Below are 15,796 nucleotides of genomic sequence, written 5' to 3' on the forward strand. Positions count from 1 at the left end.
ATATATACGTGTTGCACAATGAGACCATACACAATACATGTTAAACAACAGCGGTCTGCTTTATTTGGATCGAATAAAAGTTATGTTATTGACATGGAGGAACTTTTTAAGTCCCTTATAGTCTTGTTACAAGTGTTGGTAAAATCTTACTTATTCATTTTGACCTAGACACATCATGAAAATGGTAAACATTAAATCTCACACAAGTGAAAAATGAGGATGACACAATGAAGTCCACGGTTTTCCCCCATAGATAATACCTCGTAATTAAATAATATTTCAACTGCGGGGCTTTTACGTGTGGCACTCCTCTCAAAGTTTTACATATTGGATAAATACTGTGTTGTGAATGTGGTTACAGTGGTTTTATTCTGACAGTGGCAGCCGGGACGTCCCATGCAAGTACAAGGCAGGGCACTTCACGCATGCTGTTTTTATTTTGAAGGTTCAGACCGGAAGCATTCTGTGCCGGCTAGTCGCTGGTCCAGCAGCTCCTTCCAGCTCAGAGAACCTCAGAGAAGATGGCGGCGCTACGAGTCGTGGTGCTATCGGGGTGTGGGAGAACCCTCCTCAGCACACCGAAAACTATCAAGACGCCCAAGGTAGGTCGATAGATGGGCGTTGTATTAATCACCCAGGGCAGAGTGCATTTATAACGAAAGTTTAATGAAACACCACTGCTATAAGCCGTTCTGACACTGAGCTAATGTTAGCCCGGTTGCTGTCAGTGGGGTGAGACAAGGTCACTCGTGTTCTCAGACGTTTTCAGGATGTCGATTACGGCTGTGGCATTATCTTATTGGATATTTTATCGTTCTTAGATTATGGAGACTTGTTCGGCGTCAGACAATGAAACAACAAACGTAAAAACTTGTCTAAAAACTTGGTGGTCACTAGATCGAGCAAGCTAGCCGGTTAGCTAACTCATGATGTGGTGTCAAAAAGCCGGCAAGGAGACTCGTCCGCTCAAGTTAAACTTCCACATTGGTTAACGTATGTGACTACAAGTCTGCACGCCAGAGTGGACGATCGGAGTGTTTACACTTGTGTGGATCATAACATTGTCGGGAACAGTAATAGCTCATGTATCTGAGCTAATCTGCTTGCTAGCGAGTTAGCATTTCAAGGACTGAAAGGACTTCCGGCGAAGAAAAGCCTCTCCAGTCATGTATGCTGCTGCATCCTTCATTTTTAAGTGTCTTTTAAGAGTGCGTCCGGAGACGCCATCCATATTTCCCCGGTATGTTTTTGTTGAGTCGATTAGTGGAGAGACTTCTCAGAGCCTTCACATAAGTAAAAATAATCATATTCTAATGTAAAAAATCAAGAAGTAGGCAAAGTCCTGCATTCAAAATCTTACTTGTGTACATGTAGGTCCAGCAATAGGCCACATAATTGTAAAAACCCGCGTAACTATATATCTAAGGCCGTTAATATACAACAATGCATCATATTTTGTTGCTCGAGCATATACTTTGCACGTTTAATTAAAGAACTACAGTTGTCAGACTAATGAAAGTGAGTTAAGAACAATATTTCCTCCTAACATGTAGTGGAGTAAAAGTCCTAAGCATTCCAAGTCGAAATATTAGTACCTTTAAGTTGTACTTTACCCTCGTTACTTTCCACCACTGATTGACACTCAGTAGGTTTGAGATTAATTACATGCAACTTATAGCTGTGGCTATGCAGCTGATGCATTGCATTGCTATAAAGCTGATTTTATTATTTTTTTCCCATTTTGTTTTAATTTGAGGGTCCACAGTAGAGATTGAGGCAGAAAATGAGTGTGTGTGTGTGTGTGTTAGTGCAGGGATGCTGTCATGAGACACTTGCTGCTGCCTGGTTACAGAAGCAGTAGTGAAGGGCAGTTTCATAAGGACGACGAGCGTTCATATTATATGCTCACACTGTAAACAAACAACAATTGTGAGGAACTGAACTTTTCAAACATTATCCATACAGCAACGCCGTGTCCTGAGATGAATTTATAGTTTGATAGATGAATGTGACAAAGTGTGTCATTGCAGTCAGCACCTGCTGTTTATATTGTTTATTCTTACTATAGCTGAATTGCTCAGTAAATGGAATTATTTTAGCAATTATTTTAGTAATCTATAAACCATATTTTACCTTTTTTTAAATGTCAAACAATATCAAGTTCCAGCCTCTGAAATGTGGCAGTCTGTCACTTTTCTTTGACTTATGTGATAGTAATCAAGATATTTTGGGGATTTAGTTGTTAGTTGGCTATCCACTGTCACATTTGGCTTCCAGAAATGAGGATTTTCAATATTTTTTGACATTTTGTAGACAAAACAATTTCAAACTTAATTGAGAATTAGCACAATATGAAAATTATTTACCAGGGCTATTTTTCTTTCCACATTTTAAATTTAATAATTACATACTTACTGAAATTTCAGGATAGAAAAGGGGTTTTATAAAAGACTAAGTCTGTAATATTAGAGCTGCTGATTTCTTCTCTTTCAACTATTAGTTTGGGCTTTAGATTGCTGCTTCTTTTGATAAGTAATTGGCATCTCGTTGTGCTCTTGTGTCTCTGTAGGCCAACATGTCCTTTGCCAGCCTGCCACGGAACAAGAAGGTTGCCCTTACAACACTAGGTGTGGTCACAGCCGGCGGGGCAGGGCTTGCTCTGATGCTGCACCAGTCCGTCAAAGCCTCCGACCTGGAGCTCCATCCTCCTCAGTACCCCTGGAGTCATGCTGGACCTCTGTCCTCTCTGGACCATGCTAGGTGTGATGAATGGACACACACACACTCCACAGTCTGCAGTTGTTAGACACAATCAGTAATTAGGGAGTGTTTCAGCTCATCTGATCACATTGGCCACATTTTTAACCATAACTGTTTCTCTGTGCTCTTTCCGTCTCCTGCAGTATTCGTCGTGGGTACCAGGTGTATAAGCAGGTGTGTTCAGCCTGCCACAGTATGGAGTACCTGGCCTTCAGAAACCTGGTGGGAGTGTCGCACACAGAGGCCGAGGTTAAGACCATTGCGGAGGAGGTAAGGCTCTCTCTGTGTGTGTGAGAGAGTATAAGAATAAGAGAAAGAATCCAAAAATCCAGGGTGCCAACAGTTTCAAATAGATCACATAACATTATCTTAATATTTTATAGCATACACATAAAAATAAACTGTGTCATAGGTTTTGGTTATTTTTAGATTTAAATTCTGAATATCTGCCAGCAGGTGATGAGATCTGTATCTGCTGTTACATTTCAAGGTTTCTGGTTTAAAGTTGTCTTGCGTGTTGTGTTTAGGTTGAGGTAGTGGATGGTCCTGATGAGAGTGGAGAGATGTTCACTCGGCCAGGAAAGCTGTCAGACTACTTCCCAAAGCCCTACCCCAACCCTGAGGCAGCCCGGGTTGCCAACAACGGAGCCCTGCCTCCAGACCTCAGCTACATTGTTAATGCCAGGTAAGTCCTGAAATACAGAAAAACTACACAGTTAAGCTGGAAAGCCACAAAATTACTCAAAATCAGTGTGTCCCTGGTGTTTACTTGTTGTGTCTCCCTACTCCACTCAGACATGGAGGAGAGGACTACGTGTTCAGCCTGCTGACAGGATACTGTGAGCCTCCAGCTGGAGTGACAGTGAGAGAGGGACTCTACTACAACCCCTACTTCCCTGGCCAGGCCATTGGCATGGCCCCACCCATCTACAATGAGGTGCTGGAGTATGAGGATGGTAAGTAAAGATGCTCTGTGTGTATGTGTGTGTGTGTGTGTGTGTGTGTGTGTGTGTGTGTGTGTGTGTGTGTGTGTGTGTATCTGTATCTGCTGTTCGATTAACTGGTTACACAAATAAACAGTGAATTGTGCAGAAATGAAGAACATGCTCAGAACATGGTGCTGACGGTGGATTTGTTTCTGTTGCCATAGGAACCCCTGCCACCATGAGCCAGGTTGCTAAGGATGTGTGTACCTTCTTGAGGTGGGCTGCTGAGCCAGAGCACGACCAGCGCAAACGCATGGGACTGAAGGTACAATATATATACAACAAATTGTATCTGGACTAGGTGTCTTTTGAAAATTTCTTTTGCTAGCTTCATTATGTTGGTTATTGTGGGTACACATTCCAAAACAATACTTTTTAATTACTTTAATCTAGGCAGTTACAATTTGTTTTTCTAAGTCTGAGCATACAGACACAATGGAACAAAGTGTAAAGATGGAGCTTGTTCAGGAATTAATCTTTACATTCTCTTTCAGTTGCTGATGGGCTCAGCCATCCTCATCCCTCTGCTCTACTACATGAAGAGACACAGGTGGTCTGTGATGAAGAGCAGAAAGATGGCCTACAGGCCTCCCAAATAAAAGGAAACAAACACACCCCAATCTGGGCATAAAAGCTACCAGAGAGGGCTGCATTCAGTGACCCCACAACGCTCACCTCACATTGATCATATGGACACAGAGCAACAGATAACACACACATGCCTTTCTAAGAGGGGTTAGAGAAATAAGGGTATATATTATATGTTTATTCCTTCAGAAAAATGCCTTTTTTTTAGTTGTTGGCATGGTAGAACCAATGGTGTGACAGATTTTCCTGTATCTGATGTATTATGGTGCGAGTTTGTGTCAGAGCGTTGTGGCGTTCTTGAATGCACCCTCCACAAAGTTTATGTTTGTTTGATCTGCATTGAGTCATTGCTGCTAGCAGCTCATGTCTTGACATCTCGTTTCAGACACTTTGTCACAATTGACTGATAAGTTAATTGATTGCCCATATTTGTAAGATACTCAGTTACCACACGAACGCAGAGAAATGGTTGCCCTCAAAGTTTATAACATCCTGAGTGTGTGTAAATCCATCCTCCCCCTGTCGTCTCCACAAAGCCGCTCAGTGGATCAAATGCAACCTCTGAACCTCTGTTTTACTGTACAAAATAAATTATCTTAAAGGAAACTTTGTGTGGCGGTTTGTTTTGTCCCTAGTAGCAGCAGCAGTAGTCGTTACTCACCAAGCTTTTCAACACTGCTTGTGTCATTCTGATAATTTCTGCTTTGTCGTGTAAATATTTAATAAACTGGTGACCTGCACAAACTTTGCCATGAAGTTATAATTTGTTGACCACTGCATCACTACCATGCTAGTTTGTAGCAGTATTTTGACAGCTTTACATCTCAACATTGAAAAATTAAATGTTTTAAAAAAGCATTAATATTACTGTATGGGGTTGGAATGTGTGGTTGCATGCTGCTCCCCTAGCCGTGATAAAGCTGAGCATGCCAGCTATGTCATTTAGAAGTCAACAAAACAATGTTTTTAAATTATTTAACATTAGATTTTGTGATTATTTTTCTGTTGCTTATTATTTGAAAATGCTTGTCAGGAAGTTTCACCTGCTGTTATCTGAAAGTTTTATGGCAATACTCCTTTGCGCCAGTAGATGGCAGTACCGGTAAGGATGACTGTAATGCTTTACAGCAGCAGCAAGTGAGCGAAGTCCTAACACGAAACAGTGAAGACAACACAGAACGAAGGCGACGCTTTAATAAAACTGTCTGCAGGTGAGAAAAGTTCACAAGCGAGATATACAGTTATGTTAGAATGACTGTGACGCTTTTTAGGCATATAAAGTGACTAATGTTAGAAGAAAGGGCAGCTAACCACGGTTAGCTTCGGTAGCTAATGTCGAGCCTGCAATTGTCGGACTCGACATTAATGTCAGTGACCTGATTTTGATAACTGTACTACTCTCAGGTAGGTTGATGTATCGGGAAATGCTGGATTCAGGAGCTGACATAGATAGTGTTGTTACAGTAAAGAGTACATATTACAGCATGTTAGGTAGTTTGTAATAGTTGCATTTATATTGTAATCCTTTACTGATGGAGCAAGCATGTCAGTATTTACACAGAAATGTCTTGTGTTTTATTTGCAGTGCAAATAAATTCGTCAGGCACCTGGATGGAAACCCTTCAAACAGGACAGTGTACCAAGAAATCAGCACCATTAAACAGATTGAGTTGGGGTGAGTTTCTTGTGCATTTCTGATTGGAGGAATTAGACACTTGTTGCAACTGTACTTAGCCTACCAGAGTAAACTATTCATATCAAACTTGCAAAAACACCAGTAAATAACAGTTCAGTCATTTGGGGCCAGCGTTATTTAAAAGCATCTGCTGCTAACATCTTGGTGCCTGAAACCACAAGTTATTAGTGCTGTGTTGGCAGCATAGGAAGGATTTTAGACGGGATGTTTTGGCTCAGTGTACCTGTAGGTCACAGAGGTAAGCATCAGTTTCTCTAAAGGTTAATTAACTAAATGACACTATATGACAAAAGGATTTTTAAACAGTTGCAACTTTTTCTGGATGTTGTATTTTGTTGTATTGGACTGCATCAGTTTCAGTTAGGTGTATCATTAACTGCCAGCTGAGTGTAGACTGGTTCTGTTGCTCCAATACCGTTTTCATTCATCTGTCTGTTCTCTGTTCTGGTAACTGTAAGATAGCACTACCAAGGGGTGAAATCGGCCCCTGTACTGCTTCCCCCACTGTAGTTTGCTATAGTTATAGTACACAGTTTTTTTTCACATAATGTAGGCACTGTATTACCAGGAAAACCAAACTGTTTTAACAATACATCAACAAGAACCTGTGTGATAATGTGCACAGCATAATCAAAGTATTTAAGGGGCTTTTTTAGAATACTTATAAAGCATTGTGTTGTTCATCTCTGATTGTCCTGTTCTGTTGTTACAGAGATCTTCACTGGTAATATCTTTAGTGGCACTTCATTTAGAGTGTTAATATACGGAAACAACGTGTCAGTGAAAGTGTGTGTGAAGGTGTGAATGTGTGAGTCTGTATTCAGATCAGAGAAAGACAGTAGTCCGCTGTTCCAGTCCAGCTGAATTCTGATCCTCTTTAGCTTTGTCACCACTGTAAGCGCAGTTTCTGGCTCTGTTGGGGAGCGTGCTCTGTATTTACCATCACAGAACCCTATTCTCCATAATCCAGACTGTTTCTTTCCCTTCCTCTCAACGGACTCGGCTGCCACACCCAGAAACCAGAATGTGCTTTTTCCAACATCAACATCCCAGCTGTGAGTCCCTGAGTTGAAACCCTCAGAGCCCAGGACAGAGTGAAAGGAATCAAACCTCTCTGGATTGTCAGGAGGGTTTTGCACCTCTTCATGTCTCACACTGGTCAGATCCTCAGACATCATGAAGTGAGGATGAGCAGAGTTTGGATCCAGAATCACAGGAGTGTAGGAGACCATCTCCTTCATCTTGTTCCAGATGTTGAAGGTCAGGTTGCCCAGGTGTTTGGCCACATCTATCAGAGCTCCTGAGACCAGCTGTGGATCCTCCATCAGGGGGCGCTGCTGGACTCTTTTCACTGCAGCCTTGTAGTTGAGCAGGAATGAGACGTCTTCAGCTCTCAGCTCCTCCTCTGTGGCTCTGATTGTGTGTGAAAGAGCTGCTATCTCTCTGCTCAGAGCCTCAATCTTCTCCTTCATCATCTGACTCTTCAGCTCCTCTTCCTCCCTCAGAGCACTGATCCTGGCCTCCTCTTCCTCTTGTAGAAACTGGTGAAGCTTCTTAAACTGCTCCTTAATCTGCCTCTCTGTGTGTTGGACCTGGACCTTAATGTGTTCTGCTGTTTGATCACAGTTTCCTTTAACTTGTTCAAACAGCTTCAGTTTCTCTTGTAAAGGCTTCAGGGATTCCTGAAGCTCCTCTTTGTGATCCTGTGCAGCTTCATCGATGGGTCTGAATCTGTGGTTGTTGTGTATCTTTGAATCTCTGCAGATGAGACACACTGGCTGCTGATGGTCCAGACAGAAGAGCTTCAGTTTCTCAGAGTGCAGACTGCAGAGAGACTCATACTCGACTCTCTGATCTCTCTCCAGTAAGAAGGACTCACACAGGTTCTTCAGTGCTAAAACTGACAGGTGGTTTACACATAGATGATCTTCTCTTACAAAGTGGACACTGCTGTGTTTGTTTCTCTCTCCACCAGCTCTGCAGACAGTCTTTACAGAAGCTGTGGCTACATGACAGAACAACAGGATCTTTAAAGATGTCACGGCAGACAGGACAGGAGAGATCCTCCTCTGATTGGGAAGCCATTTCCTCTGCGAGTTCAAATGAAAACACATCAGGCAAAGTCAGCCACCATCTCTCTTCTAGAAAGTCACCTGACACTTACTTTCTCCTTGAACTGTCTTTTTGTTAAACTTACATGCAGTGAGTGGAGTTGCAGCAGGTTGAAGTAGCAGTACTTTAGTATTTTAGTAATCCAGTATTTGCTTCTTTATCTGTACTTTTTCAGTGGAAGCTGTGAGTCTGAAGGTAAATCTGCGTCTTGGTCTGTTTGTCTCCTTAGTGAGGGAAAAATAACAGACTGTGTTTCCTGCTTTATGTCAGGTGAGTTGGGTAAGGGGTGGAGTCAGACCACTGCCAAATGCTGATGTGTTAACTGTGATACACAAAAAACAAGTTTCAAGTTTCATTTTATTATTGGTGCTTTACCTTAATCTCCCATGTGAAAAAGTATTAACCCTTTAAGTGACGAAACAGTCAAGTTAATTGCAATGAAATATGTTAGGAAGACAAGATTAACAGAATTAAAGTAGGTTCAAGTTAAAGAATACTTTTATTTTCACATTCATGAATAATCTACAGACAGAATAATGGAACAAAATTAATAATTGACATGTACTTAACATATTCTAACTGTAAAAATGCTGTTTCCAATACTTTGAATAGCATCACTTAAATAGACATTTAAATCACTTTATACATCTGTACATCTATCAGTTTTATATATGAACTAATAACTTAACAACTGAACCTTGCAACTGTCTAAAATCATTTTAGTGACACATTTCAGACCCGTAAGTTCTTCAGGAGCACTGCCACCGTTGCAGTCATGGCAGACTGGTTTAGGTCTTGCATGTATTTGATCTAGTGGTTGCAGTGCATTGTTGGATGAGGTTGCACTGTATTGCAGTCAAACTTGACTACAAGTTCAAGTTCTTTTTTTTTACCTGAGCCCTCAGCGTTGGCACCCACACTGAGCCTGTACAGTGGTGTCATGTAAGTGAATGAGGGTTTTCAGACAGTGTTAATGTCTGTCTGAACACGGCCGTACAGAGACCTTTATTGGTATTATCTTCAGTGGGTGTATATTTACAGTGTTAAAGTATGGAGACACCCTCTCGGTAAAAGTGTGTGTAAAGGTGTATATGTGCATATTAGTGTCCAGATCGAAGAAGGACAGCTTTCCTCTGTTCCAGTCCAGATCAACTCTGATCCTCTGGAGCTTCTTCATCACTGAAAGAACAGTGGAGGGATCTGATAAGAAGCGTGCTATGTATTTACCATCAAAGTACCCTATTCTCCACAAACAAGACGGATGTTTTCCCTTTTTCTGGACAGACTGTGCTGTCACACCCAGAAACCAGTCTCCACTGTCTCCAACCTCAACATCCCAGCTGTGATTCCCTGAGTCAAAGCCCTCAGAGCCCAGGACAATGCGGAAGTAGTCAAACCTCTCTGGATTGTCAGGAAGCTTCTGTCTCTCACCAAGTCTCACACTGGTCAGATCTTCAGACAGGACGAGGTCTGGATGAGCAGAGTTTGGATCCAGAATCACAGGAGTGTAGGAGACCATCTCCTTCATCTTGTTCCAGACGTTGAAGGTCAGGTTGCCCAGGTGTTTGGCCACATCTATCAGGGCTCCTGAGACCAGCTGTGGATCCTCCAGCAGGGGGCGCTGCTGGACTCTTTTCACTGCAGCCTTGTAGTTGAGCAGGAATGAGACGTCTTCAGCTCTCAGCTCCTCCTCTGTGGCTCTGATTGTGTGTGAAAGAGCTGCTATCTCTCTGCTCAGAGCCTCAATCTTCTCCTTCATCATCTGAGTCTTCAGCTCCTCTTCCTCCCTCAGAGCACTGATCCTGGCCTCCTCTTCCTCTTGTAGAAACTGGTGAAGCTTCTTAAACTGCTCCTTAATCTGCCTCTCTGTGTGTTGGACCTGGACCTTAATGTGTTCTGCTGTTTGATCACAGTTTCCTTTAACTTGTTCAAACAGCTTCAGTTTCTCTTGTAAAGGCTTCAGGGATTCCTGAAGTTCCTCTCTGTGATCCTGTATAATTTCATTAATAGGTTTGAATTTGTGTCCAGCATGTGTGTCTGAATGCAGACAGATGAGACACACTGGTTGCTGATGGTTCAGACAGAAGAGCTTCAGTTTCTCAGAGTGCAGACTGCAGAGAGGCTCAGACCCTGCTGAAGTTCTGGTCTCTCCATTTAGTACAAAGGTCTCACACAGCTTCTTTAAGACCAAGTTGCAGGGTGGTTTACTCCTCGATGATTTCCTCTTACAAACTGGACACTCTTGTATTTGTTTCTCTCTCCACCAGTTCTTCAGACAGTCTTTACAGAAGCTGTGGCTACATGACAGGACAACAGGTTCTTTAAAGATGTCACGGCAGACAGGACAGGAGAGATCCTCCTCTGAACGGTGTGACATTTTCTCTCTGTGTGAAGCTGAAAACACACCAGGCATAAATCACGATCCGTCACCTGTGGCTCCACATTGACACTTACTTTCACTTTGAGTCATGTTTTTTTCCTCTCTCTTTATATAAAACTCACATTCAGAGGTTGGTGTTGGAGCAGGTTGAAGTGGCAGTATAACAATATTCCCTCCTCTAGCTGTCCTCTGTCAGTGGATGTTGTTAGTCTGATCTGATGGTGAATCTTACTGGCTGTGTTTTTTTGTCTCTAGGTGAATGAGGAAGCATGACAAACTGTTACTGGCAGGTTTCAGGTGGGGCAACTCAGGGGTGGAGCTTTAGTGATGTAATACTATTATTAAGGTTTCTCGATACTCATGGGATAGTGTCAGTGAAATACCTTCACAACCACAAGAAAATTCCATGAAATCATAATTAGTTATTACCATAAAGACACTAATGTCTGTGTGGCCAGATACTGACTCTGGTCTGTGGTTTTTAATTAAGTCAAGTATACACAGGTGGTGGTTCATCTGTTAGGTGTTTTATGGTATTTACTGAAGGTCATTCTTTTTGTTGTGACTGTGAGGGGATTATTCTGATATAACTCTGCCAATATATTACCTCTAATTATTATCTTAATACTCTGTTTTTCATCAACATGTTTTCCAAACTAAATATAATCCCAGTATTACTCTCAGATAAGATTTTGCATCAGTGTTCCCTCGTTATTTTTGGGGGACTTTTACTCTAGATTAACCTCATTATTGAGAGCAGAGCAACCCATTTCCCCCTCGTTTTATCATGTTAATCTAATTTCCTCAGTATTACACTCATGGTTTTGCCCCATTATTTAAAGAATTGTTATTAATTTACCAAGACTTTTTCATTGTTATTAGCAAGATATTTTTGTCATAATACCAAAGTATTTCCCCTGTTTTACCCTGTTGTTATAACAGTACTAATCTTATTTCTGTATTTTTACTGAGTCATAATGGTGGAGCTGTTGGCCTCATACTTTGATTTGTAGTTTCCCGCACAATTTTCATCATTTTGATCATTTGTATTGTGCATTGAGGTTCTTTGTTGCAGTTTGATTCATTAAGCAGAATTTATAAACCTAAGAAATACATCACGTTTTGCATCATTCTGATTATTCTGTAGAGAGATATTCTAACTATTGTATTTCTTTTGTTTTTTTTCCAGCACAACATGAACGTGACATCAGACTCCAAATTTCCACTGAACAGTGTTGGACTGTGTGAGGTATTTGTGACATGCTGCTTTTCAGAGCTGGCTGCAGTTAGATGCAGCAAACACCTCTTTATCAAGAATATGAAATTGAGGCAGGAAAATAATCCTCTGCAGTAGAACTGGTTAAAACATAACATCAGACTGGATGGCAGGAGGTTGATAAAGTGTTGTTAAAATTACACTCAGTGAATCTCCCTTTTCACTTCTTTCTTTATTATTTTATGTATCAACTTGTTAAATCAACACACCATCAAACATCTATAGCTCAAAGAAGTCTCACATGTTCTGATTATTAACAAACTGTTTATATAAACTATGAGCTATAGAAACACTTGTGTTATTGTTCTATATAGGAGCCATTTGCTGCTGAGGGGAATACATTTGCCAGTCCTATCTCAACAGTCCTGTCATCTGTCAGCGTGGAACATTTCTATAACTTAGACCCATGTTTGAATGACAAGAAGCTGTTACTTTTACAGAGAGCAATGTTACATATTCTATATCTGAAAGAGTTCAGTGGATTGTCCTCAGTGATTCATGAGACTGTATTACATCAATAGCAAACTAAACTGTCACAGACATAACATTTATAGGCCAAATATAATACTGTTACCCACCATGTCCCCATCAAAGCAACCAAAGATAGTTGAAGGTATTTATAAAAGACGAACAGCATATTGTGTATTATATCATCATGTTCTTCATCTTTAATTGAGCTGCTCTGTTGTAACAGAAATGTTCACTGGTAATATCTTATGTGGAATTTCTCTGTTTGTGGAGATGTATGGAAACAGTCTCTCAGTGAAAGTGTGTGTGAAGGTGTGTATGTGTGTGTTAGTATCACGAATCAGTGGAATGACAGTTTTCCTCTGTTCCAGTCCAGATGAACTCTGATTCTTTGGAGCTTCTTCACTGAGAGAAAAGTGATGGGATCTGGTGGAGAGTACGCTGTGTATTTACCCTGATTTAACCCTATTCTCCACGATTGAGCCAGTGCCGCCATATGCCCCTTCCTCTCACCAGACTCTGCTACCACACCCAGAATCCAGACTGCACTGTCTCCAACCTCAACATCCCAGCTGTGAGTCCCTGAGTTAAAGCCCTCAGAGCCCAGGACAATGGCATAGTTGTCAAATCTCTCTGGATTGTCAGGAAGCTTCTGTTTCTCTCCATAACTCACACTGGTCAGATCTTCAGACAGAATGAGTCTTGGATGAGCAGAGTTTGGATCCAGAATCACAGGAGTGTAGGAGACCATCTCCTTCATCTTGTTCCAGATGTTGAAGGTCAGGTTGCCCAGGTGTTTGGCCACATCTATCAGAGCTCCTGAGACCAGCTGTGGATCCTCCATCAGGGGGCGCTGCTGGACTCTTTTCACTGCAGCCTTGTAGTTGAGCAGGAATGAGACGTCTTCAGCTCTCAGCTCCTCCTCTGTGGCTCTGATTGTGTGTGAAAGAGCTGCTATCTCTCTGCTCAGAGCCTCAATCTTCTCCTTCATCATCTGACTCTTCAGCTCCTCTTCCTCCCTCAGAGCAGTGATCCTGGCCTCCTCTTCCTCTTGTAGAAACTGGTGAAGCTTCTTAAACTGCTCCTTAATCTGCCTCTCTATGTGTCGGACCTGGACCTTAATGTGTTTTGCTGTTTGATCACAGTTTCCTTTAACTTGTTTAAAACAGCTTCAGTTTCTCTTGTAAAGGCTTCAGGGATTTCTGAAGCTCCTCTTTGTGATCCTGTGCTGCTTCATCGATGGGTCTGAATCTGTGGTTGTTGTGTGTTTTTGAATCTCTGCAGATGACACACACTGGCTGCTGATGGTCCAGACAGAAGAGCTTCAGTTTCTCAGAGTGCAGACTGCAGAGAGGCTCAGACCCTGCTGAAGTTCTCTGATCTCTCTCCAGTAAGAAGGTCTCACACAGGTTCTTCAATGGCAAACAAATAGGTGGATCACTCTTTGATGATTTTCTCTTACAAACTGGACACTCATGTATTAGTTTCTCTTTCCACCAGCTCTGCAGACAGTCTTTACAGAAGCTGTGGCTACATGACAGGAGAACAGGTTCTTTAAAGATGTCATGGCAGACAGGACAGGAGAGATCCTCCTCTGACCTGGAAGACATTTTCTCTCTGACTGAAGCTGAAAACACAAAACAAGCACAAGGATAAGTCAGTTGTGGATTCCCTAATACTTTTCAGTGTTTCAGTTTAAGTTACTTTCACTTTCAGTTATGTTGTTTATAAAACTCACAGTCAGTGTGTTGAATTGTTGCAGGTTAAAGTTGCAGTGTTCCTGTTTTCCTTCCTGTAGCTGTCCTCTCTCTGTGGAAGCTGTTAGTTTGGTCTGAAGGTGAATCTTATTGAAATGTGTCTCTCAGTAGTGAATGTGTCTCTCGGTACTGAGGACGAATATAAATGGTATTTCCTGGTTTGTGTCAGAGTGGTCAGGTGAGAGGTGGAGCTTTGACAGGTTATGTCTCTGAATACACCAGTGGTGAGTTTCATGCCAAAGCTGCTTCATGGACATTGTTGAATGATAAACAGTGCGCAGAGCTGTAAAACTAGTTCTTAATGGTATGCTTGTTTTCACCTTTTATATATGATCCATGTTTAAGTGGTATGACATGGAATTAATCACACATGTTGTGAGGTTATGAAGTCAGTCACTCAGTAAAGGTTAATACTCTTTCTCTCTATCATCTCTGTAGATCATCTTTACAGAAGCTGTGGCTACATGACAGAACAACAGGTCCTTTAAAGATGTCATGTCCCAGCAGTGCAGTGTCTTAGTCTCCCAAATTCCCCTGCTGAATTCTGTCACACCTTTTCTGCTAAACTATCAATAACTGCAACCAGAGGTGAGTTCCATTCCAAAGTGTTTATATGATATTGCTCAGTAAATTTCCCCATTGTGGAATAAAGGATTATCTTAGTAGACTCTGTAGATCAGTTCACTTCAGTCAGTTACACTTCCACTATTTCTACTACTGCATTAATTGTTCACCAGAGAAGAACCCTATGTTGTTTGTGATGCACTAACCTTTTTTGTTTGGCTGCTATCGATTAAAAAATTCTACTTGCAGATTTCTATTTAAATATAATGAGCACCTTAAGGCTTTCCACAGTTTGATATTAGCTTTCAAGCTTATTTTCCTCATCCATCTGTTTTCCGACGGTTATAGAAGCAGCAGACTAAAATGAATTATGGTTTCGATCATTACAAGGCAGAAAACTTTTTATTTATGCTAAACATACATCGCTGTGCTGATAATATGTCTATGAAATAATGCTGTCAACATTAAAGTCATTAAGTCTTAATATAAGGACTGGAAGCTGTAGAGCCCACTACCATGGAAACAGAGATATTCATATACAGTATCCTGCTGATTACCTTCTACATAAATAACAATGTAGAAATGACAGTTTGTGGTTTTAGGGGAAGTTACATGCTTGAACTATTTCTTGGCAAACAACAGAGCAAACAGGCGCAGTGACCGTGCTCAACTTCCTGAAGTCTTCTTGTTACACTGAGGTTTCCCTCTTCTTCCAGACTTTATGCTAAGCTAAGCTAATCACTCTCTTGCTCCAGTTTAGTAATAAGTGCATTTCCTAAACTGATCAGCTGTTCCTTCAACTGTACTCCACAGTCACACAGAGGCAGGGTTTAGGAGCCCTTCCTCTGTGCCTCCAGTCATCACATCCTTACATCCACCCTTCCTTTCACTGAGGGTTAAATAAACAAGTGTGCTGTTGGTTTAAAGCTGCTACAGGCCTTCATTAGGAGCTAATCTGGTTCTGAAAAGGTTTTCCTCCCTGCTGCTTCAACCTGCATTCAGACGCGACGAGCTTCATCTGCATCACAACACACACAGATTAGGCTAATAGCATTAGCGGATCTCAGTGGATCATTATTATTGCCATCATTATCATTATCATTATTATTAGTTTAAACTCAGTCACAGAGTTGTAGCAGGAGGATGGACGCATTTTTAGTGTGAAAACTAAACAGATTTTCTACTTTGGTAATTTAGAAGAAAAGGAGG

The 15,796-nt window shown here is 41.4% G+C and overlaps 2 protein-coding genes, 2 long non-coding RNA genes and 2 pseudogenes across 4 annotated transcripts in view; 3 read left to right on the plus strand and 3 right to left on the minus strand.

Annotated features, from left to right (window-relative positions):
- Positions 1-434: 434 nt before the first annotated feature.
- On the plus strand, positions 435-4,940 carry LOC108884397 (cytochrome c1, heme protein, mitochondrial-like). Its single transcript, XM_018678255.2, has 7 exons — positions 435-602; positions 2,570-2,760; positions 2,904-3,030; positions 3,288-3,445; positions 3,556-3,716; positions 3,911-4,011; positions 4,241-4,940. The coding sequence occupies exons 1-7, from the start codon at positions 522-524 to the stop codon at positions 4,343-4,345; spliced, it is 924 nt and encodes a 307-aa protein (XP_018533771.1). The 5' UTR covers positions 435-521; the 3' UTR covers positions 4,346-4,940.
- Positions 4,941-6,648: 1,708 nt separating this feature from the next.
- On the minus strand, positions 6,649-8,116 carry LOC108884371 (nuclear factor 7, ovary-like; annotated as a pseudogene).
- Positions 8,117-8,435: 319 nt separating this feature from the next.
- On the minus strand, positions 8,436-10,769 carry LOC127143075 (nuclear factor 7, ovary-like). The gene is made up of 2 exons (XM_051074262.1): positions 10,645-10,769; positions 8,436-10,536 (listed from the first exon to the last, which is right to left on the minus strand). The coding sequence occupies exon 2, from the start codon at positions 10,517-10,519 to the stop codon at positions 9,113-9,115; it is 1,407 nt and encodes a 468-aa protein (XP_050930219.1). The 5' UTR covers positions 10,520-10,536; positions 10,645-10,769; the 3' UTR covers positions 8,436-9,112.
- On the plus strand, positions 10,408-12,759 carry LOC108884400 (uncharacterized). The gene is made up of 4 exons (XR_007814251.1): positions 10,408-10,510; positions 10,778-10,819; positions 11,712-11,771; positions 12,638-12,759. It is a non-coding gene; the product is annotated as an uncharacterized LOC108884400 (long non-coding RNA).
- Positions 12,437-14,152, minus strand: LOC108884398 (nuclear factor 7, ovary-like; annotated as a pseudogene).
- Positions 13,199-15,796, plus strand: part of LOC127143077 (uncharacterized) — a 20,885-nt gene continuing 18,287 nt past the window's right edge. Inside the window, exons 1-2 of the long non-coding RNA XR_007814249.1 lie at positions 13,199-13,329; positions 13,551-13,664. This is a non-coding gene — a long non-coding RNA (uncharacterized LOC127143077). The remainder of the gene's footprint in view (positions 13,330-13,550; positions 13,665-15,796) is intronic.

The sequence above is a fragment of the Lates calcarifer genome, linkage group LG12 (assembly GCF_001640805.2).
Source record: "Lates calcarifer isolate ASB-BC8 linkage group LG12, TLL_Latcal_v3, whole genome shotgun sequence".
Classification (NCBI taxonomy): domain Eukaryota; kingdom Metazoa; phylum Chordata; class Actinopteri; family Centropomidae; genus Lates; species Lates calcarifer.